The sequence below is a fragment of the Thermobia domestica genome, chromosome 1 (assembly GCF_964235325.1).
Source record: "Thermobia domestica chromosome 1, izTheDome1.hap1.1, whole genome shotgun sequence".
Taxonomy (NCBI): Eukaryota; Metazoa; Arthropoda; class Insecta; order Zygentoma; family Lepismatidae; genus Thermobia; species Thermobia domestica.
The window spans coordinates 288,131,624-288,157,693 of NC_137454.1; the positions used below are offsets into that span (position 1 = coordinate 288,131,624).

At 32.6% G+C, this 26,070-nt stretch overlaps 1 protein-coding gene across 4 annotated transcripts in view; it reads right to left on the bottom strand.

The window, feature by feature from the left end:
• The window catches only part of LOC145661242 (uncharacterized), a 729,570-nt gene that overhangs the window by 84,281 nt on the left and 619,219 nt on the right, over window positions 1-26,070 (bottom strand). For 3 of the 4 annotated variants that reach the window (XM_081726693.1, XM_081726692.1, XM_081726694.1), the window contains exons 12-18: window positions 22,583-22,732; window positions 20,951-21,091; window positions 20,405-20,560; window positions 18,115-18,213; window positions 17,020-17,217; window positions 15,163-15,346; window positions 8,342-8,434 (exon numbers count right to left, since the gene is read on the bottom strand). In XM_081726693.1, the coding sequence (XP_081582819.1) occupies window positions 8,342-8,434; window positions 15,163-15,346; window positions 17,020-17,217; window positions 18,115-18,213; window positions 20,405-20,560; window positions 20,951-21,091; window positions 22,583-22,732 (1,021 nt within the window). The remainder of the gene's footprint in view (window positions 1-8,341; window positions 8,435-15,162; window positions 15,347-17,019; window positions 17,218-18,114; window positions 18,214-20,404; window positions 20,561-20,950; window positions 21,092-22,582; window positions 22,733-26,070) is intronic. The other variant, XM_081726695.1, reaches the window with a different exon arrangement.

Sequence of the window (26,070 nt, forward strand, 5' to 3'; positions counted from 1 at the left end):
TCATCGTATTTTGGTGGAAGTGTATGGTGACCATGCTCTAGCTGAGCGAACGTGTCAGAAGTGGTTTGCACGGTTTAGAAGTGGTGATTTCGGCTTGGCAGACCAAGAGCGAGCTGGACAGCCAAAAAAATTTCAAGACGAAGAATTGACAGCATTGCTCGAGCAGGATTCGTGTCAAACGCAGGAACAACTTGCAGCAGCATTAGGCGTTGATCAAACAACAGTCTCCAAACGCTTGAAAGCCATGGGAATGATTCAAAAGATGTCACATTGGGTTCCACATGAATTGAAAGACAGAGACGTTGAAGACGAAAAACCATTTGCGAATTGCTGCTTCAACGACAGAGCAGAAAGGGGTTTCTGCATCGAATTATTACGGGTGATGAGAAGTGGATCCATTACGAGAACCCTAAACGAAAAAAGGCCTGGGTGAAACCAGGTGAACCAGGTCCATCACAACCAAAACGAGATATTCACTGTGCAAAGGTTATGCTGTGCATATGGTGGGATATGAAAGGTGTGGTGTACTATGAGCTGCTGCAACCGGGTGAAACTATGAATGGAGAACGTTATCGACGACAATTAATGCGTTTGAAGCAAGCTCTGGCCAGAACACGACCAGAATGGGAGAACAGACATGATAAACTTATTGTTCAACATGATAACGCTCGCCCACATGTCGCAAAACCGGTCAAAACCTATTTAGAAAATGTCGGATGGGAAGTTTTACCCCACCCGCCGTATTCACCAGACGTTGCTCCTTCGGACTACTACTTGTTCGATTGCATGAACAACGATTTGATTGGACAGCGGTTTACTTCTTTAGAAGATATCGAAACATGGGTCTCTGACTGGATCGCTCCCAAGGATGAGGACTTCTTTCGCCACGGAATCCGTACATTGCCTGACAGATGGGCGAAAGTGGTGGCTAGCGATGGACAATATTTTTCTTAAGGTATTTATGTATTTTATGTTGTACTACAGCTTCAATGTGTGCGTACCAACCGCACGAATTAATTCCTAGACCAAATATAATAATAATTATTATTATTACTACTAGTAGTAATGCTTTGGTAGTAATAGCAGTAATACTTATATTTGTTTTGATGAGAGAAATTATACAAAAATAAGAAGGGCAGTAATAAAATCATTAAGAGCAGTAACTAAATAGTAGAAAAGTTCGTAAAATATTTGGGGATGGTGACAAACTGACAATATTAAACAAATCTATTATCTTTGATATTTTACAGTGAAAATTTATGTAAATGCTTCACCAAAAGCACAATACGCAATTTTCTTCATTATAACGTAAATTTTAAACATTGCACGCATATAACGAAACAATGAAAAGGAAAGAATTCATACGAATCTTAAAGCCAGACAACTACAATACAGATAATGACACTTTTTTCTACTATTACCAGAAGTATATTAGCAGCAAAAGAAACTTTGTACAGGTACTCAAAAGTAAAATAAAATAAAACAGCAAAAGTAAACAAACTTAAAAATTTTAGTAGTAAGTTGTTCATGTATATTTAAGAATACCTCAATGTAAGTTTATTGGAATGAGTTACTCATTCTGTAGCTTCCTGATAAATTGGACCCACTTTTTGGGAAGTCAATTCAAAGATAATATTCTCAATTTACAAGAGAAAATAGAGGGACTGTCCATCAGAAAGTGAAAATCAGTAAAGCATGTCCGTACAAGCTTCGCAATAGTCTTCTAAAACCAACCTATTGAGCAGGACAGAACGATAATTAGGTAGGTATTTCGTAGAGGAACATGTAAAGAGTTTTGTGAAAACGTTTAGTAACGAAACCATACCAAGTGCAGTTACTACAAGAACCGAGGGTCAGACATAGACTTTCGAGTATCTTTCTCTGAAAATCAGTTACACTTCATGAAAGAGGATGGTTTTGCCAAAAAGTTGGTGTTTAGTAACGGAGCCACATTTCACATATTTGGGAAAGTGTAAGATATAATATGAAAACTTAGGAAACCGAAAATCTAAATGTAGTTTTGCAACTTGAAGTGATTTTCCCAAGACAGTTTTTTTTTGTCAGTTTTTTTTTGAAAGAGGAACTTTTTTTTTTTAATTTATTGTGTGATTGGTACATGCTGACATAATGACTGTTTTCCCAGCTTGAAGAAGGCAGTCCTGACTTCATCTTTTAACAGCAGAACTGTAAGCCACGACATTATTATCGTAATGTCCGGAGATGCGACTACCTCAACAACTGACTGTACAGCTCAGGATATCAAAAAGTTCAGCTGACTACAACAGATATCACCCCATGCTTACTCTTTACTTTGCTATGATTTCCAAAACAAACCAAGAAAATGTGCAGCCCCAATCCTCATTTATTTGCTTTCCAAATTGGCAGTCAATGTGTTAACCCTTGCATAAAAATTAAGAATATGTCATTGGAGAGTGATATCCACGATTTTATCAAAAAACGTATTTATATAACATTGGACACGACACTGGTGACTGTGGGTGCAATACTGCAGCAATAAAAGAAATTGATCTAGATATGCTGATAGAATTTGGTAAGATCTTTAATGAAGGTTTGATGTATGTCGTATTATACGCAGATCGCATTTAGACATTTTTAGTTGATTAGGGAAAAAAAACTGCTTTTTTTGTTTGTGTAAATTATGTTTACATGCATTTGATTAACTGGAGCCACTGAAATTAGGAATATCAATTACACTTGTCCTGTACATAAATAACTAATAAACTTTCCATGACTTAACAATATTTCTCGGGAATGATACTCTTTCTTCTAAGTAAGTAACCAGCAGTATTTTAAGTTACGTTTTAGTTTAGACAGTGGTGCCCACCCCCCTTATGTCCATGACGCACCCCCCCCCCCCAATTGTCTACCCGTAAATGTTCTTCCATGAAAAAAATCTTATTTTCGATTAATTTTTACACTCCCTCAAACATATTTATACAGATTTTTAACCCCCCCAAATATTTCAATGACGCACTTTGCGTCATAGCCCCCCCTTGTGGGCACCCCTGGTTTAGAAAAACAATCGCTTATTATTGCTACAAAAATTTTTAACTACATAAATAAATTTTCACTACTGATCTATTTTTACGATTGCCTACTCGTTTATTTTCTTTTTTTCTTTAACAAATATTTAACTTACGCCAATCTGCATTTTAAGAATTGAAGAAATAAACCATAAATAAAATGAACGGAGATTTTGTCTATTGCTAGTTTTAAAATTTATTTGACAACAATGAACTAAAAGACAAAGCATATAAAAGGCTTATTTAACAGATTAAACGACACGTGAATAATATTTAAGTCACGTAATGTCACGAGATCAATACATATTTTAATATACAAAATGCTATGCGGCCCCAAGAAGTAATCGTTTGTGTTTTAAGTTGCCAGTCAATGTGTAAACACTTGCTTGATAATGAAGAGTAAGTCATAACACAATAATAATAATAATAATAATAATAATAATAATAATAATAATAATAATAATAATAATAATAATAATAATAATAATAATAATAATAATAATAATAATAAACAGAAGTATAGAATTATTTGTTACTATATACATGTTACTACATAACTAATCTCAATGACCATTCGTCCTTATTGAATACATGCACATTTCATAAATATGAGCATTTCAGTTGTTAACGCACATGCCACACACTGAAAACTTCGTTAGAATGAATCATAGATCAGAGATGTAAATATTACTGATTTTTTCGTAGTTAATAAGGAAAATAGTAATTTTAAGAACGTATTTATGCAATAAATAAATAAATGCATATTACATTACTTAATGGTTTTACACATGCATGAAACAAAAGACTGAACAGCAATAACTCAAAAAAAAAAAAAAAAAAAAAAGCAGTAAGTCAAACGGCACAAATATTTGTTATTTATATACATACTGTTTCTAAGAAGTAATGTTCGAAAAACAGTTTGTATTATCCGTTGAAATTAGTATTTAAAATATATGTAGTGAAGTAAAAGCCCATATACATAAGTTGAATTTTTAACTTGAGATAGCAGTATAACTTCTGAACTAATACATAAATACGCCAAAGTTTAGTATGAAGATAACACCAATAGGGGAAACCGGTTGATATACGCTGCTGCCAACCCAACATAAAATTATATTTTTTTTTTTTCAAATGGCATTACATCAGACCATTATATACTTCAAATTTACATATTAAGTGAAAGCATACAATATCACATTTAATATTCAGCGTTGCAAACTAAAGAGGCCACAGTATCACAAACATCCAAATTTTGGAAGCTTCCATCACACAAATAACATATCTGGGACACAGGTGACAACGCATATTCAAAGTGTCTTAGCGTTGAAAATCACGAGCATGATATGACGAATTTCGAATATATTGGGAAGAAGTTACATGAGGTTGAAAAGTTGACTTTTAATTCGAAAGGTTTTATTTCGAAGAAGAATGTTTACATAAGCATCATACCTAAGTACTTATATCATTTCCAATAGACAAGTGAATTATGCTTAGGCAAATATCATATCTAAGTGGTTACATGGTTTTCAATAGATGACCAAATTATTTTGCCATTTACAGCAATTTGATATCTCAAACCATTCCAGAGGCAGGATAAAGATTGGTAAAGTTTGCAACACTGCTTAAAATGGCATATTTGTACAAACTGTTTATAATGGTAGTTTTATTCCTTTGCTTTTATAACTTTTGATAATTGTAATTACAATAAGTGCTCGCAGTTACATAATTTAAAGCAGTGTTGCAAACTTCACCAATGTTTATCATATCTCCGGAACGAGTTGAGATATCAAATTTCTGTAAACGGCAAAATAATTTGGTAATCTATTGAAAACCATGTAACCACTTAGATGTGATATTTACCTAAGCATGTTTTCGAAATAAAGCCTTTCGGGAACACTTCAAATTTTCAACCTCATGTAACTTCGTTCCCATTTATTCAAAATACATCATATAATACTTGTGGTATCCAACGGTAAGGTATTTGTAAACTTTGAATATTTGTGATACTATAGCGTCCTTAATTTTCAACTCCAAATAATAAATGTAGTACTGTAAGTTTTCGATTAATATGTAGATTTGAAATATGTAACAATCTGATGTAGGGTCATTTGAAAGAAAAAATATAACTTTATGTTGCAACATTGTTCATCTATTGGCACTGAGGCGTGATGTCAAACGATATTCGAAACACTATTCATCTATTGGCACTTTGCCCTAATGTCACAGGATTTCCCCTATTGGTGTTTGTTTGTTCCGATCCACGTTAGAATGAATTGAATTGAAATAATCAACTACAGATTTGACAAGATCATATAACACTCCAATTATCAAATATTACATATTACTATCTTATCTTTTGTATTACCTTTATATACTGCAATTTAATTGTATTGTAATGCTCTCGTAAAGGAATTAAACGCAAAAAAGGTTTTTCAATACATTAAAAACAAAAAAAGAACCAATATTCGTTCTTTGTTCACCACATTTTGTAACCAATCTAACAGAGACACACACTTTCATATGATACTTACCTTGACATAACAAAACAATCATTTCATTAATATTAAGTGTCATGTGTAACACAAGCACCACATTTTCTATTTTGCATTATCTAAACATTTAACTTACTAAGATTGATTAACTTTAGTTTAATGATTAGACTATTATAAGCATATGAATAGGTTAACAATATTGTCCCTACAGATCTAAATATTCCAAATTATATATTTTTCCTTTCCTTTTATAACGAGTTTAATTTACTGTATCATTATTATCTATGCAACTGTTACTTTTCGGCCCAATAAATTGCAAATATACTTCTCTATCACCCTTCTAAAACATATATTCCAATAGATGCTAAAATTTGAATTAAATTCACACAATGTTAAGACATTCAAAAACAAACTTCATTCAAATTTACCGAAGAACTGTAGGTTCCAAAAAGAATTTAACAATCAATATAAGAGACCAAAACATACACGTCTACGACCCCCGAAAAAAAAATCCTCCTACGGTATTTAAACAAAAATATTAAAAATCATAAGTATTTTTATTTAACAATTATAAGGCGCGAAATTAAGCTTAGACTTTGCTTATTTTACTGTTCTAATTATACATGTTAAAACTCACTATTTAAGATTTGTGACAATACAATTAAGGGTTCGCTAAAACCCAGATATTACGTCATAATTACAAGTCATACTATGTATTTTATATATCTATAAACGTTTGTATATACTTCAGAGAGAAAATGGATCAATAATGCATGAAGCAAATATGCAATTCAATAACATTTATATCCACGTTCAAAGTCTCAGAGCTAATTTCGACAGTTTCCCTAATATCTCTATTATTTACGTTTTATTTTATTAACACTGTCTCTAGCAACACGCTTTTATTTAAGGTCTTCGTGATAAAATCCTTCCTGATTAAAGTCTTCAGTAGGCATATATACTTTCAGTCTTTTTTTTATTAATATATACTTTTCAATATTGTATCTCTATGCATGGGTTACTTAAAACCACAGTTAATCTTTTGTTTATTTATTTTCTGTATTCTTTACTTCTATTTTCTATATTGCTGAGATTGGTTTCGTTCATTTACGCTACATCGCTACCATCTACATAAGTATATTCAGATTATAAATAGAGGAATAAATGGAATAAAAGGAAGGTAATGAAATGAACTGGGTAGCGTAGTGGTTGCTGAGACCCAGGTACGATTCTCGATTCAGTCGCTGACTTAGAATTTTGTTATCCTTCAGTACCTACGAAAATAATTGACTTAATATCTGCCTAATAATCAAAATCATACTTCTAAAGATTTATTTATGTATTTGTGTTTTGTCTTTTAATTTGCCAATATAAAATTGCACAAAGATTTGTCAAATCAAACTGATATATATATATATATATATATATATATATATATATATATATATATATATATATATATATATATATATATATATATATACATTGTTATTAGCACTTCTGTGCGCATATGATTATATTTAAACACATTGTAACAGGTTGCCTCGACCTCTTTCGATTAAGTTTTGTTTGTAATTACAGGGAAATAAAACAAAATCAATAATCTGATATTTTAGTGTTATGGCCGACCATGCATACGTTTCTTATCCCAGTAATGATGGTGATGATAAGTGCACATGAAGACGAAGCAGTAATTGGTGGACAATTAAAGGCCACAAACAAATCAACGATTGACTACTCAAAAAACACAGCGCGATCTGGCATTACATTTATGGATTTTCTTCATAGATATCACCAGCCACGAACACAACCCATGAACATGCAATGTATGAAAAGATTCACAAGGCACATATAGAGCTTTCTTCATACTAAGGAATTAATATTATTTTTTTCTCCATTTTCGATCTTATGCTAATGAAGACAGTGCACTGCCTGGGAACTGAATTTGGAAATACACACATCAAATGCAAACATACAAATAAGTCGGCTACTGGAGATTCTTAACAAATAAATGTGCTGTAAACAGAATCTTCATTGTTACTTTACCAACCTAAGAGGCTAAACGTAATCAGAAAACGAAATCAAATCAGTTAGATTCAAAATTAGTTAACTAAATCAATGTTTTCTATAACAGAATATAAGGCTAATTTGAATTGATGATCTAACCTTGAAATAGATAAATATTCGGTAAACGCACTTTTTTTTAATAAAAACAAATTGTGTTATTCATAATTTCTATTTTTTAATTGGACTCCTCGATTTCTTTCCTGTCTCTTACGAATTACTGCAGTCATTTTCGAAGAAAACTAAGTTTCGATAAATAAATTTTTAAAAAATTCATACAAAATAACTTGTTACTACAACGTTATGCACTAACAAACAAATTATCAGCATTCAATTCTAGTTATTTACATCTTTTTCTCATGCTTGATTGAATCACTCGAACACATTTAACTATATACCATGTTCTCTTTGCGTGCACATTTTACCCATACACACTTTTGTAGACAAACACAATTACAGATGGAGGGGTGGACTTGAAAAAAAAAATAATATACTGATGCAAGCATAAGTAAAATGTTAGCAAGGAATATCGAATGAAATTTACCCGAAAAGAAAGTTTTTCTTTTTTCCTTTGGCACATGTACAGCAAACAAAACACAAGCTAAGCACAGCTCCTACACCACAGAGAATCATAACCCCCACAACCAATATTAAATGCTGTAGTTCAGCTCTTTTTCTTTAGGAGAAAGATATTAGCAATCAAGGAACAAGAGGACAATGGTGAAAGGCTAAGAAACTTACGCGTTAGCAGCATTTGACCCTCATAATAAGGCAAGTAGACATGTTGAGCATGGGTGGGTTTGCCGTATACAGCAGAGTCCAAGAGATCATCACCTGTACATTTAGATGAGCCCTCATAAGTGGCTAATCAATGCAATAACTATTATTTTGCTTATATATCCTTTTTCTTTAAAAAAAACATCATTATGGAAACAAAAAATAGGTCTAGTTATGGAAATTATAATTTTCGAAGCAGCTTCAAGCTAAACATTAATCATAATGACTAAACAAATATTAAAAAAGAAAAATTACTCTTTACAAGTTGCCAACGATCTGTACCAAAATTTAATTCCAAAAATGAATTCACTTACAATGAAGACTCTATTTTATATTAAGAAAGCAAATATGATTTTATTTAAAGATGAAATGATTATATACAGGGGATATATGGATGAGAAGCAAGTTTTCAATAAAATATGATTTATTTCTTCTTTCTGATGTTTGGAAGTTGGAAGTGGCCGGAATCAGAGTGAGAAGTACAATACAATTTAAATTGAACACATATATATATATTGCCGTCCGAAACTTCGGAAACACTAAGAAATGAAAAAAATACGAAAAAAATCAACTATAATTACTAGCAGAAAGAATTTTTTTCCATATGATAATGTTTAACGAAAATTTTTCCATATGATAAAATAATCTTTAACAAAATTTAGTAAAGTCGAAAATCGGTTTTTATACACAGAGAAAAACCCTAGCATAGTCAAAATAGCCACCCTAATTTTCAGTGATTTTCTTACAAATTCTTGACATTCTGATTAATTTGTTAAAGAATCCGCTAACCAATTGTTTCCAATCGACCTCCAACTATTTGACACTAATTACAAATCGACTTTTCACTTCTCTCTCTACTTCATTCTTCACAGACTCCATTCAAGGTAACTAAGGTGATTGTTATGACCACTTCATGATTTTTATTAATCCTTCATCCTTTCTGTTCGAGCACTCCTCTACACAGTTTAGAAGCATTCTTGGTATTTGTCTTATTGATATACAAAATTAGGACTAACAATATGTTGCCCAGAGGGTTTAGCAAGGTCTTGAAGACATTTTAAATATCCTTCTTTTTATAACATTTTTTTTTTCACCAGTATCAAATTTACTGTCTCTAACACATTCGCAAATCATTACGCAATCTTTTTTATGTTTAATAGTTAACACAGCATACATTCCAGATGATCTCTCGTTTGCGCACCAACACCCTTCTATTAGAAACAAATAACATAAATTTAAGTGCATCTGCTGCCAAAGATCATGCTTCCATTGGTCTATAATTCATTCTCTGTGTATTTTTGCATATCTTAATCTATTTTTATCATATTTAGCTGTTAATTTTGGTTTCTTAGCGGCTACATATCTTCCTAGACGAACGGCTCTTTCAATCGCAATACTGAATACTAGTTTCGCTCGTTTCACTTAAAGCAACGGTGAGTTGTGGAGCATATAAGCATCGATTCCTTTTAGATAAAACCCAAATGAATTGTTCCTCTTCGTTGTGTTGGATATGGGCCTTCCAAATTGATTCAGTCTTCATTTGTACAAATCTCTCGTTTTCTAATAACAGTAAGATTAACAACTTCCAATGATATTATTGAGCTTGTTTACAATTCACCACTTACCATACTTCCTCATACTTCATACTTCCTCATGTGCAGTAGAGACACTAGATTCTTATTCAACAGTAACCAGGTTTAGCTCTGCAGTTATAAATGCACAGTATTTTATAGTGCATTAGTATGATTATTTAAAGAGCACTGAAGTACAAATATTTGCTACGTGGGTTTAATGTAGTTACTATTGCCCACGAGCATTTCTATGTAACTGATGATACCTGGTAATTGTAAAACAATTTGCAAATTCATTAATTTTTCACAAGAAGATTGATTGCAAATTATTCGTAATAGGTGATGGTAATAAAACACGACAAAAAAAAAAAAAGACAATATTAAAAGTTTCTACGAAATGCCCAAAGGAGCTTCTTGTTTTCGATTTTGTTTAGTGCGAACATGAATCAAAACAATATATATCCGTAAATATATTTCATTATAGTTAATGTGTGTTTGTAACATTGACATGATTTCAAAGCGTATTTTAAGTATTTACCTTTTGAGAAATCCGAATTTTGTTCCCAATTTCTAATTTAATGAAATTGATTATTCTTCTTGTCCATAATCTCGCAAGTTCAATACGACATGCTGATTTTGCTTTACTCAACTAGTTCCACAGTATGACAATCTTTTTTTTATTATGTAGTACGTCCAATCACTCGCTGTACACATTATGTACAAAGTCGTCACTCAGTACGTTAATATCTCATTTCAACAGTTGCATTTTAGATATTTGTTAAGTATTTTTTTCACCGCTGTCAACTATCCATTATTTTCATAGTTTTTTCTTCCTGAGGGTTTCTTTTATTTTTAACCGTGGTTACACCATTTCAAATTTATCACTAATATGTTTAATAACAAATATAAGTTTTGAAAACATAACTAAGATATTTGTATCGTTTTAAACCCATATTTCGTCTTCAATTTCTATAACTGCACTACTGAAATCTGAAACAGAATCTTAATATATTTTTCTCTTCCACTACACAGATCCAGTTAGTTTTAAACTAATCATTACTTTTTATATATATATAAAATAATGACGCTTCTGCTGTTAACAATGTATACAACCTCAACCAGATTCTCCATTTAAAAATGTATTGCCTATGTTTATCAATGAACATTATCAATTGTCGACTGTATGACCCACACATTAGAAGTGCATTTATTTCATAAATCAATGCATTACGTTTAGTCCAATCATATTACAACTAGTAGGCAATCTATCATTTGGAGAAATGAAATATGGCATTTGGTGCAATAGCGTAGACTCTTGTCTTGCATGCTGAAACAGAATCTTCTGGCAAAGTTTTGCTACAGAACTGACTTCCAAACCTCTTTAAATAATGATTTTACATGCTCTTTATACGAGGGCAAGTCAAGAAAGACTTGGACTGATTTTTTTCCCGGCAGTTCTGTTAACGCTGGAGCTTCATAGTTTGGCATACAAGTAGGGTGGGTCTTGCTGTGCATATATATAAAATGTTGTTAAGGAATCATTGCATGTTTGGTAACCACGACTTTTTATTGCAGGTGATGTTCTGCGCCGCCTCTAGAAGTCGCCTGTAGAAGAAATGGAGTCATTACGAGATGAACAATTTGCAGCTATACGGTTCTGCTATCGCCTGGGGAAAAGTGCAACAGAAACTCTAGGAATGTTGAGAGCAGCCTACAAAGATGACGCTCTGCCACGAAGTACCGTGTTCTGGTGGTTCAAAGAGTTTAAAGAGGGCCGAATGACAATCACGAAAGCTGGTGGACCAGGTGTATCAGCGTCAGCTGTTACTGAGGTGAACATTAACACGGCAGCAGTCATTGTTAGAGAAGATCGCCGCATCAGTATCGACGATCTGGCAGCCGCACTACGCATATCTCATGGCAGTGCCTTCAAAATTTTGCATGACCACCTCCACATGAGCCGAGTGTGTGCGCGATGGATTCCGCGACTCCTGACACCAGAGCAGAAGGCCGTTCGAGTGGAGACTTGCAGGGAGCTGTTGCAAAGGTTTGAGGATGGTGGAGACGCCTACCGCACCGTGCGACTTTTTTCTATTCCCTGCCCTAAAATCCAGACTGCGTGGACGCCGCTTCTCCGATAATTCCGAGGTTCTGAAGGCATCGGAGGCGGTTTTGAAGGACCTCTCAAAGAATGGCCTGCGACACGTGTTTGAGGACTGGAAGACTCGAATGAAAAAGTGCATTCAAATGGGCGGGGACTACTTTGAAAAGAATCATGTGCCTGTTGCTGAGTAATAATAAATTGCCTAGAAAAAAAAAATCAGTCCAAGTCTTTCTTGACTAGCCCTCGTACTATGGATACCAACTATTACATCATGACAAGATAGTTTAGCCCAGACTTATGAATTCAGTGGATCTTTGAGGCGTTCTTCTAAGTGTATAATTCTCTTGACGCACATTCCTCTCACTTAATAATTGAAGTTCCCTGAACTCGTGAAATACTTATTGAGAATGAAAATAATCTTCACAATATGACATCAGGGTGTTTGATTTTTCTCTAAATCTTTCAGTACTAAAACAAAAAAACTTGTATCTTCTAGTTCAAAATTAAGCGTGAATATACTGGATATTCTGGAAGCACTAAATGTTACATTACTGAATATATTTTTGAAACACAAAGCATCATTGAATCAATAGAAGCACATACTGAGTAAATTTCCTGTCCTTTAGTTCATATTAACAATTATCACTGTATTATGGCACTGAATCTTCTGCAAGCTACTGTGAAGGTTTTTTTTTTTTTTTTTTTTAAGTATCTGAAAGATGTTCCGAGATAAAACTTCAGCCTAATGTACTTCCGCAACAGTAATGTTTTCGTAAATGCTTAATAGAAACTTTTCAAAACGGTCACAATTAGACGTTTTAGATGTTATGACTTTCAGAAAGTGATTCATCACCATTTTTGCAGTATTTATGGCAAGGACATGTATTTAATCATACTATAGCACATAATAGAATAGCGAAACATTTATTTGGGGAACAAAGGAAGAATAGAAGAAGGCGTAACCAAACTTACTTTCCTTTCTTTTCTTCTCTCTTTCCTAGTTCACGATAGTAAATCAATGATATTTTATTCTTCACTACTTGTTTAAGTCCCATAATAATTTGTTGTATCTTGGGATCGGAAGGAAAGAGGAAGGTTTCTCGGTTTGCAAGGGCACATACTTCTCTATACTAATGACACCGCATAAAATAGCAAAATATACGTTCATGCATTATCGGAAAAGTGAACATGATCTTCCTTAATACAAAGATCCGTTTGTAAATTACTATCTATTTGTTGTTTCTGAATCCAAAGGAATTCCAAATATTTCTTTAATGCTGTTCAGCTATGTAATGAAAGAGTTTTATGCCAGTTAATGAATATATATGACTAACAATATTTTAAAACAAAAACATTAAATTCATTAACATTACTGAAGATGAAAGTACTATTTGCATGTTATTTTTCACTTGGTTGATGATATTGAACTTACATAAAAAAAAAGCAGCTGATGATATAAGTTCGTACCCGAATAGTGAACGTGGAATGATAATGTACATTAGATTTACACTAGTGCGCGTGCATTCTTTCGTCTAAATGTTATATCGTAGATTAAAGAATATCAAGCACACATAAAAAAAAAAAAAAGCAAACTATGGGATAAGTATATTTTGGAAATTTTCTACTCCGAATTGTAATATTTTAAAGGCCATTCCATCCTTTGAGAAAAAAGAACTTGAACAAAATTATTTTATTGTTATTTTCAGAATGTATATTTCCCTGTCTCCTTTTACAATTCGTGAAGGAGAAGAATTACATTTTAAATTATTTTATGACATACTGATTTATACCTTTAATACTTGTTTTACATTGACAACCACTCTGTTAGAGAGAGAACATTTTTTAAGACAAGTTAAAGCTATACTGGAAAAAATCCAATGCATGTTAGATTTCTTGTTAATGCCAGTCTAGTCCAACCACCATGAAATATTCATTTCTCATTCAAACAAAAGATCACTAACAATTATTTAAAAAAAAAAAAAATCTGACCAACTTTTCCAGGCTTCCTGTTACATATCTATCACTTCAAGAGTAAATAAGAGTGAAATTATACAATAGGAGTATTACAACTTTGTCACTTACTGAGTATCACCACATACTGATTTACTGTCAAGTGCTATATAGCGCGGGGCCAAATACTGCCACCGAAACTACGTGATACGCATTCGACTACTGATCGCACTGTTATTCATGCTACTGCTTTGAACATCAAACGATGAAGAAAGAACCTCCATACAAATTTTTACTCCCCTTCCTTTTATCTAATGCAACAAATATAATAAAGTAACACCTAATCATACACCTCCCATGCAAATTCATTAGCACAGTAAACATTTGCAACACAAAAACAAATTTAGCCCGCTATGTCCATTTGCAATATTTATCACGAAACTTAACGAAAAGAAACAAAAATCACGAACGCTGCTAAAGACTGTAGTACATGTCCACGTAACTAAACAGTAGGGTTTCCAATTAACACTATAACATGAATAGTTATATTAATCTAATTAGATTTATCATGCAAATTATTAATTGTAGTACACTCACACACTAACAAATCGTGTGTTTATTATTACTATTTTTTTTCTGTTAATTACTTTCTGATAACGCACAATTTCTATTATCAGTTCTATACAACTAAATTTTGAATGGATAACATGAATTCAATGCAATTTTAAACATTTTGATAAAGCAATCTAGGAATTAGCACATAAAAAGGGATTAGCTCTCTTAAAGCATCTAAATAGCAAGAAATGTCTTAGGCACTTTTATAAAAGTAAGTGTAGAAGAAATTTCTTAAGTACTTTTGTAAGTGAGTGTACTCTATAATTTATTTATTCTCTTATACAAGCAATAGTAACAAATCAACAAACTTACTATATTAGATCAAATAAATTTATAATGAAAACAAAATATTGGAAGCAGATACGAAATTTAAATTACTATCTAAACAGACAAAATTAATCACTTTTAACCTAGTAACAGCAAACACACAGAAGATACATATATCTATATTTATATAGATAAATAGATAGAAGCGTAAATTAACAGAACATTTTTCGCAGAAGTGAAACGTGTCAAGTAGCAATGATAACGAAACTTGCACTTACCACCTTCATCTTCAGAATCTGACATGAAAGTCTCTTGCATTGATTCTGGTGCTACAACTTTGTATTTCTCTTCTGTGATAGTTGTGGTGGTAGTTGTAATCACTGTCTCCGTAACTACCTTCAAAGTTTCTACAACACTGATGTAACCAAGCTTCTGAGCGATCGAAAGGGCAGTCTGACCGTGCTGTAATAATAATAATAATAATAAACTCAACATTCAAAATGTTCTACCGAAACACGAGTATCACTTAAAAATTGAATTGCAAAAGCTCAATTATACCTGTCTTTCACTGATACTAATGAAAAGCAAATGAAGTTGCGTCTTTACTTAAATGTCCAATGATTCAGAAGTGGAGACCACACGGAAAAAAAAAAGATACATATGTATAAATTATTATGGTAGAATAGGGAAAAGATATGAAAAAAAAAAAAAACTGAAACCTACGCAAAGATTTACTGACCACAAAGGATTACATACTGACTTCTCTGAGTTCTTCACTCAAAATATAAATTAGAATATTATGGCTGAAAATTACATTAATAGAGAATGATCCAACAGAAACATCCTTGTAACCAAAACACTTTGCGCTCGTGAGCATTTTAAACATACATACGAATATGCATCTGTTTCACATGAAATCAAATGAATCAATCCTCAAAAGTATCATCAGAAACAGTAGAACTTTCTAATAATATTCTGACTGTTATCTTTCCTGCTATCAAAATGCTTTCACTTTAACTTAGGGAAAAAAAGAAAAGAAAAAAGAAAACATAGAGTCATTTGAAATTTTAGGTTACTACCTTTCTTTATTCCTAATTAAACCAGCGCCCAAAGTAGTCCACCCACTAAGCAGATCTTTTAGTTAATTTTAGTAAGAGCATACCTTGTACATTACAGCAAAACCTGAACTCTTGTCAATTTCATCAACTGCAGTAAGAACTTTCTCGTTCCTGAAATCTATGGTTGAGGGTGTTCAATTGGTAGGGTTAAAGTACGTAGTTTGATGAATGACTTAATAAATGGAACGTCATGTGTTAATTCTTTGAAATCTAGTGTGTGTACTTTACGGAAAGTGAGACTACACCTGAATTATTTAGGAAAGTTACCCACTTCAGAGAACAGTATATTGTACAAAAACTTACACGATTATACGCAGCTTTTTTTTTTTTTTTTTAATTTATTTTTAAAGTTAGTGGTTGGTTTGCTTGACAATAGGTAAATGTAAGTACCAAAACATTTACCAAGTTCAAAAACATTCCAACTACTGTCACACTTATTCTACGTGATGATCTACTCGAAACTTTACATGCTATTTAATTGCTTTGTATCTGATAACAAATATTCACCATTTTGTCTTTAATTTTTGTCACATATATTTTTATTTGTTGGATTTCCACAATCTTCCTTCATTGCCCAAAGTTGTATTTTTACAAAACTTTGCTACATAATTCGTACAACCAACACTATTTCAAATTTCCAGTCCGAAAGAAGTAGAAATGAAAATACTATCCACTATGTAGAAGTAACAGTTATAATTTATCTAGAGTGAATTGTTGTTGGGGGTACCACTTTACTTTCTATCACAATGACCTGATAACTAACACCTCTATTATTAATAATAATAAAACACTGCTTATTGTTTATTACGATAAAAAGAAATAATTTAGGGCATATATATATATATATTCATTTTAGATACAGGTGTCTTATTTAATTATTAAATTAACATTTGTTTTTAATAGTATATATAAAAAATATGTAATGCTTTTGTGGCAATTAAATGAAGTGGGATATACAATCAGGAAGGAAGGAAGCTTTCCAGTAAGGAAAAGTTTGACAAATTATATCCTACTTACACTCGTCACAGCGTTTGGTGATGCTTTATGTTCGAGCAGGAGATTGATTATAAGAACATGACCTTGTTGAGCTGCTTGATGAAGGGGTGTGTAGCCAACACTGGTGCTGCTGTTCACATCGACTCCATGTTGTAGAAGGAATCGAACCATGTTGATTTGGCCAAAATGGCAAGCCACATGCAATGGAGTATAGCCAGCCTATAAAAATATAATAATAATAATATTAGATAAGACAAATAAGATATTAATGTTTAGAGATGAGTATTTGATGTTATTTTATTTTAATATTAAATATATTGGAGAGTTTATAACGATTTTTAAAAGTATCATCATACATTATTTTTCTCGATTTAAATGATTAACTGGATAGATCAGTTAATTTGATTGAATCTCCTTACCTTCATGTTTCACTCTTATGTCTTACAGATTAATAGGAATTCCCACACTGTCAGAAAATCAAACTGTGTACTAAAAGTGTAAATTTCAAGTTTTCAACATTCATCTATTCCAAATCCCAAAAGTTTCCTAGGTTATTAATATGGGACCGTTATATTTACAGTGTTAAGATCTCATATTTAAATCTACAGCCAAATTAATTCAAAATTATGAAGCTTGCTTATAAAATTGTATACATATAGATGTTGTATGTTTGCAACCTTAAAAATGCATATATACGATTATAAATTTCGCAATATACACGATGAAATTACACAGCTTTCTATCAATAATCTGTTATTAATCACCTAGGTTATAACGATTTTAGGTGTGAAGTCATCAAAAAATTGGTGCACGTCCCAAATAAAATTTATATTTTGATTCATTGAAATGTTTCTTACTGTATATTACGTTTGTAAATATATTTATAGCACTTGAAGGAAAACTCTACACATGAAAATAAGATAGCTTCATAAAATAAGGAAGAAGTTACATAGAGTGTAAGATTAAACAACTATGCTAAGAGTTGTATTTCGTAATATTCCCACATAAATAACATCTGTTGACTTATGACCACATAATACTTTCGATATATCTACATATTCATTAAGTACATTAGTTTTAGAAAACAATATCTGATATAAACAGTAATATACATACTTTTGTTTTGCTGTCAACTTCAGCTCCATTCTTCACCAAAATGGCAGCCACATTTACTCTATCCTCTTGTGCACAGAGATGAAGTGGAGTTAGGCCGTTCTGTAACATAGAATTATATTAACTGACTTATGCTGTAATTTGACAATCTGTCGTTAAAAATACTTGAAATATTTATTAATAGAAACAAATATTCATTCATTTTCTAATTTACAATGATGACAACAATAATAATAATATCAGTGAGAGTTTTTTCTGCTTTGTATGAACTACAATATTCGTAAAGTCGAGGATTTATCACGAAACATGAAAATGTTCTGTAGTACACTGTGAATATATATACTAATCTGCAACTGAATAAGGCACACCCATCTAGTACCGTGTCGGCTCCCCTCTGGTTTTAAGAACTGCTGTGATACGGCTAGGTAATGATCACTAGCTTCTGAACGTTGTCTAAAAATATTGCAAGCCATGCGTCCTCCACTGCGACCCACAGCTGGTCCATGTTCAATAGTGGCAGCTATCTGCACCATATAGTCCTTTCCATGACACCCTTTCACAAATGTTCCACTGGATTCAAATCTGGAATATGGGGACCCACTGCATTAACTGGAGGTTGGTAGAATGTTTCTTGAACCACTCTAAGGTTGCCTGGGAGCTGTGAACCGAACAGTTGTCTTGCTGGAAAATGCCTGTCCCATTGCCATGAACCGTGGTCATGAACGGGTGAACATAGTCCTCCAGGATCTCCACATATCGGTTGGCATTCAGGGATCCTCTTACGCGGATTAATGGTCCCAGTTGTGTCCAACTTAAAGACACCCCAGGCCATAATAGATCCACCCCACATTGCACTGTACTAACCTAACATGCGGGGTATCTGGCTTCATGCTGTTGTCGCTAGATTCGAACTTTCCCATCGGTGATGCAATCGGAATTATGACTCATCATTCCAGGCTACCCATCTCCATTGTTCTATGGTCCAATCCTTGTGCCCTCGAGTTCATGCAAAGCGCGCAGTTCGATGACAGCCTGTGAGCAGGGACACTCAGGTTGGTCTGCGGCTACTCAAGCAAAGACAATAAAGGGAAAACTGAACTTTCCATGCGGTAACACTTTGGATGGAACCCTCGTTTAGCTGGTATGTAATTTGTGACAACCTCTGGCCCCTATTGCTTCGTACAATATGGCTCAGCCGGCGCAGCCCCGTACACGTTCATTGAAGACGCACTGACCTTTGCACAGCAACCGTTTCCGGATATTTCCTGTTGGTTAATTTTGACATATCCTTGCAACTGTGGTACGCGAAAACCCAGTTGGTTCGCAATCTCTGAAATGGAGTGTCTCATTCGTCGAATGCCAACAATTTGCCCTTGGTCGAACTCGTTTAATCCATTCCGTACTTTTCCATTCCACTCGTTACGACTACTGCACCTTCTAGCCACAGACCATGCCTATTTATACTCTCGTTTGTTGAGTAATCGGGGCAACCTATGTGTAGGCGTGGCAATGTGAGAACTTCAAACAATGAGGTGTGCCTAATGCGATGGAACATCAGTGTACATTTGAATAGTTTAAAATGCTTTTAAAATTATATAATAATTATATTTAAAAATTATATATAATAAAACGTTTGAAAGTGCCTTAAAAGTAAAATTTTCTTTAAGAAAATTAACAAATTCCTAACACCTGATTATCAAATTATCTTCCCCGGCCTATCCTAGTATATTTGGTATTTTCAGACTTGTACACTCAAATTTAACGTAATCTTGAATATGAATTATTATATTCGTCACAGTGAGTTAAAATTGTAAATTTCGTCCCTTGCTTTTAAAATTAAAATAAATCAACTGTCCAGGTGTAAGAATATGACCATTGGTATTTTCTAGTTAATTATGGGGAGAATTAAAAAAGTTCATCATTCCATTCCCTTGATATAATTTTGCATGTGCGAGTCACAAAATTATTATCTTCGTGAAATAATAATTCTATCTGTAATAGTACACAAAAAGCCAGTACCAATAGATATTGGGGTTTTATCTCTCCCCTTCCCCTTCTGAATTCTTAAGTTTAATCTCGACAAATAACATTTTAAGACATTTTCAAGTTTATCTAAAAACTAATCTCTCTCTATTTTCGTTTCCTTTTCTAGACATATTCTGCCCCTGTCTGATTTTTTATGGGTACGGTCTTAATGTACAACAGTTGAACTTGTAATTTACGTTTAAAGTTCTAACGGCTAATATAGCAAAATGTGTATATTAAATTGAATTTATATATATAAATACTTTACCTTTGCTTTATGATTAGGATCAGCCTGATGTTCAATAAGGAGAGTTGACATGTCTGTGTGACCTTCTTGGGCACTTAGATGAAGAGGTGTGAACCCAGCTTTAGATTCAGCATTTGCTTTCGCACCATACTCCAATAGTGTTGTTGCAATATCCATCTAAAAAAAAAATTGAAGAGAAGAATTTAACTTCTACTATGAATTTAATGGGTTAAATAAAGAAAGAAAGGAAAGGAAAAAAACTTATTTCTCTATTTCAAATCTGTAAGACTTACTAATTTGATTTTTCTCTCTTTTATTCATTAGTATAATTTAAAACTCTTCTTTTCTAATCAATACTATCACGAATTCTTTACAATTTAGAAATAACTGTTTGCATATATATTAAATTATACATATATAATACGATAGTGAACTAGAAGTTTAAAAATGCTTTGGAGATGTTATGTGATAGGTTGAAAGTAGAAATGACTCTTAATAAACAATATACAGAATTTTGGAATTTATATTCTAAGCTATTCAAACTAATGACCAAAGTAACGCCAGTACCTGGTTTTTCCTTGCTGCAATATGCAATGGAGTATGTCCATTCTTAGCTGTAGCATGTGGAGAAGCTCCTTTGTCAAGAAGTAATAACGCCACATTCTGGTGATCATAGTGGCTGGCCACATGAAGAGGCGTGACACCATTCTATTTGTTATTAATAAGATAAAATACAAGTTATTTCAAATCTAATTTAATTACTTCAACAACACTTACTTGTTAATTTATTTTTTTTCTATTAGAAAGTAATAGCATATTACAATAAAATCTGGGAATAACATTTATTTTAAGAAACATTCTCAACAATTAGCAATACACGATATTAACTTAAAACAAGTATTCACAATGATATAACATTTAACGTTTAAGTTAGGAAAATTGATTTATATCACTCTAATATTAATCCTTTTATATTATTGTTTATGAACATAGGCAACAGTCTGCCAACGGAATTTGTGAAAAAAGTGGAGAAGTAATAATAACTGAATTACTATTGCTTATCACTTCTCCTACTTAATTAATGGGCATCAAATGTAATGGAATATTGGTTTGATTTACGGTATCGTTTTCCCTTTCATAAAAATTATTGCTACAATATTTTTAATAATAATAAAAGGTATTTTAGACAGCGTAATTTCACAAAGATACCTTAGACAAAGTAATTTCACTGTCTATCGTATGAACAGTCTTAAAAAAAGCAATACATCGTTAAGTTACGTCTCAACTATACTGACCACTTTGCTTCATAATACATTAAGATATACAGTTATAATATTGAAAATGTTCATATTGCTATTTGCTTTCCGTTATTTTGAAATTTGTGAAATACGGACATTTCACAATTTGCAAGTAGTTAATTCTCTCATTTATCAGGCACCGTTCAAAGTGAATACAAAGCAGTAAGAATATGTTTCTTCTAAACGATTTTGTCTAAGCATATCATGCCTCAAATTGTAAAAACCTAATATATAGCTAATGTATTTTAGAGTAGGAATATCATTTTCGTATAATGGTATGCTATCAGCTCTATAAAATCAGAGCCAAAATAGGATTCAGTACACATCTTCTCACTAAATTGCGACCTTTTTACTTTAAAAGAACTATAAAAGAGTTTATAATGTCGCAAAGAAACACGTAGTGTAACATCAGACATTCCAGAACTAATTCAGAAAAAATTCAAAATACCTAACTAGCCTTCATTTGACATATTTCAATTACAAGGTAAGTCCTTTATTATCGATTAATTCCTATATTAGAACAATGAAACTTCATAATTTTTCAGAATTCATTGCTACTGTAGATTATCTGAATCAGGGCGGATCCAGGACGGACTTTTTTGGGGGGGGGGGCAGGCGGTGGTTGTAATACTGCTACTTAGAACTATTTTTAAGAGCTCCAAACTTTAAAATGGGTTTTATTTATATATAAAATAAGCAAGTTTCCTCTTCTGGGGTGGGATCGCCCCGATCGTTCCCTCCCCTGGACCCGCCCTGATCTGAATCATGATGTGAAGGAAGGAAAAAATTACATATTTCTTATTTGTATATAATCCGTTGATAAGCATATTAATTGTATTATCCTAAATGCATTTTCATCTACTTAAGAAGCAGGACTGCTAGAATGTCGTATTATACTTACTTTACCCTGAGTGTCCACAGGAGCATCCCGCTGAAGCAAAAGCCGAGCTACTTTCATATTACCATATTTAGCAGCAAGATGGAGTGGTGTGAATCCTTTTTTGGTTGTTGCATTCAACGAAGCTCCATGTTCAAGTAACACTGATGCCACCTATAGAAATGAACTTAAATATAGTTCGCTTCAAACTAAGTGTATATACAATATATCCTTCTTTCATTACATCGTATCTTTCCCAAGTTAAAATAAATATATGATAGTAGTCTCTCTCTCTCTCTCCCTGTCTCTCTCTCTCTCTCCCTCTCTATTGTTCACTGAGATACTGATGAAATTACTGTTATTTTAAACCCATTGATCTCTTCCTTTGTTATATGAAAGGAAGGAAATTGTACGTGCAAAACTATAATCTTATGTTGAATAATGTGTATACAAATATTATTACTGTTATTGTTTGTTGAAATTTACCGTTCCATTTCAACACCAAAGCTACATGAGACGTGGACCTCAGCTTAAGCTGTAATGCAGCCATAGTAATGTATTCAGTGCTCTCACACTAGGAAATCGAACGCAGAACCATGTGCATCAAAAGCGCAGGTGCTACTCACTAGACCAGCGGGTAGACCAATACATTATTAGTCTTTCAGCTTTTGTATTCATCTTAGAAATAATAACTGATATACAGAACATGTATGAGTAATGTAAAAAGGTCCATGATTCAATTACTAGGAATATCACAGTTCAACTGGTAAAGCATTTCCAGATAAAATTACTTGTATGCTACAATGGTCTCCTAGGATACATATAGTGTTACAGGCATCTTCCTTACAAAAATAACTTCACTCGCAATAAAGATAGGAGATTAATTATAATCTCTTAAATAAGGTCATATACGAAAGAGAAAGAATGAAATCTTGGCAATTATCTAAATTAATATGCAAGCGATTCCTACAATAAACTTAGTAATTATGACTTGAAGATCATTTCATTTGAGTGTTACACTCTTATATCTTCCCATAGGTATATACGAATATCCTCTGTTTACTCACTATCTTATTTTGAGATACATGTGATGTTTGCAATATGTAATACGTGTAGCATTCGTTCAAACATGTGATATACGTAATAATGTGCAAAAATGAAAATAAGCCCTTTGAGATAGCTTACTAGATAGGTATATACTTAATTATGATCTTCAGTTATTATTATCATCAAATACATAGTAACCTTTAAATACATTAGCTGTCAAATTATCAAACTTTTATTCCAGAACAATAATATTTTTATAACGTCTGTGATTAGTTATATAATACCGATTTCGTAAATTTTAGAAACCATTGTTCTATTTGCTTACCTCCACGTCAGAATTAGGTAATTGTATCAAATTGTAATTGTATTGGGAAATTGTATCATTTGTACATGTACATAAAAGCTAATCACATCTCTTGCACAAAATCCTTAGATATGTGTTACACATGACCACATTCAGACATTTGCCTGTATATCAGTTCGATATACGACTGTTAACATATTAATGATGCCAATGGTAGGAACATGAGCCAAGAGAAAAGAAAAGAACAGGTTTCCCACAATTCGTGTTACTCGTCAAACATATATTTAAGAGTTCAATTGATTTAATGCACTAGCAAACAAGAATGTTGTTTAAATGAATGAATATGCTTCTAACATTTGTGAAGTGTCATAACAATTGGACCACAATGGCTAGTTTTCTTCGTAAAATCAGCGATGCCTATTTCGACGCATTATTGGACACTTCATTCTTAACAGCTGGCAATACCATGGAGAGAATTTAAACAGAAAAAAGATAGTTTTCAGCACGTTCATCAATTAATTTTTAATTATAACAATGAATATTCTGTACAAAATGTTATAATAGAAACACGCAGTAAGTATACCGGATAATAACAATATTATTATATTATTTTTGCCAATGATTGAAACTTTGTTCAAATCCCACAACTATCCAGTTAAAATATTTCTAAAATTAATATAATCAAAGTGATCGTAAGGATTATAGATTGATTATGTCATCATCCCATTAAAAAGACATTGACTATCTATGTATATATGTCTATATTACAATATTTCGCACAACTTATTCTTTGTCAAATTGTTATCAGTAAGTCAGCTCCATATAAAATTGTATTCTATTCTATTTCAAATTGTCTCGTTTTTGCTACAATTCTGTACAGTATTGATGATTTCGTTTCTAAAAATAAAAAAAAAATCAACAAAAGATTTGACGTTCTTTTCAGCACCAAGACTACACGAGATGGGGCCTACTACTTAAAATGAGGTCCAAGGCAAAATTCCCATCGAAAATCGAACGCGAGACCACGCGCATTAGCCACTCAGGTACGAAGGGACATTCCAGGATTGCTAATCGTTCAACAAAAGAGAAATTCCTTATAAATTGTTCCACCCATTTACTAGATGAAATTATTTAACATTGCATGATTAGATTGCAAGAAAAAATGAAATTACATGCATAAACCACTCGCCAATACATTAACAACTTAAGTATTTCTGTTATAGCAGCAGGAATTTATGAAAATAAGTACGTTATATATATATATATATATATATATATATATATATATATATATATATATATATATATATATATATATATATATATATATATATATATATAGATATAGTAAGTATTCAGAATTCTGTCAACGGAAGAGCCAAGGCCGTAGTCGCAGACTACTGCTTCTCTGGAGATCAACCAAATCAAGTAGTGTGGAGTCTGGTCAAATTAAAGGTGAGTGACTGTTCGTACTTGCTATACGGTGTTAGCATTGCGGCGTCCACCCAGCATCGTGAGGACAATTGGGGAGCTACTTGGAAGAAAAAAGTAGCGAACTCCAGTCTCGAAAGCCAGCATGGCAATGGGGAGCCGACGTGATAGCCACACATCAACCCAAAGGCATGAATGTCATACGCCGGTTTGTAGACCCTGCTCCCAAAGGGCTGTTATGCCAGGAGTTTGAGTTTTGTCAAAAGACTAAAATAATAAGTGACAAAGAACACCAGAGAGTAAGAAAGTTGTAATAATAATAATAATAATAATAATAATAATAATAATAATAATAATAATAATAATAATAATAATAATAATAATAATAATAATAATAATTGGATTCTCGCCAAGATGCTAAAAACAAAAAAAGGACATATTATTTTTATTTCATTTTATTGGTTATTTTGTTTTCTCTAGTTGTCTATTCAGTTTGTTTCTCCTTACTACACATACTGTCCAATACAAAAAGAATTAATAGTAAGCATTAATTATTTATAAATTTACGTGACTTTTCAGATTTGCTGTGGTTCCCAAGCGATGTGTCGTCCAGTTCCATACTGTGTGTCGCGAAATTGTATAATTTAGAAATCATCAAGCATTTCATAAATAGTTAAGATCAATTTTGAGACAGGCTGTATATTAGTCGACACATCCAGTGGCAGCAACA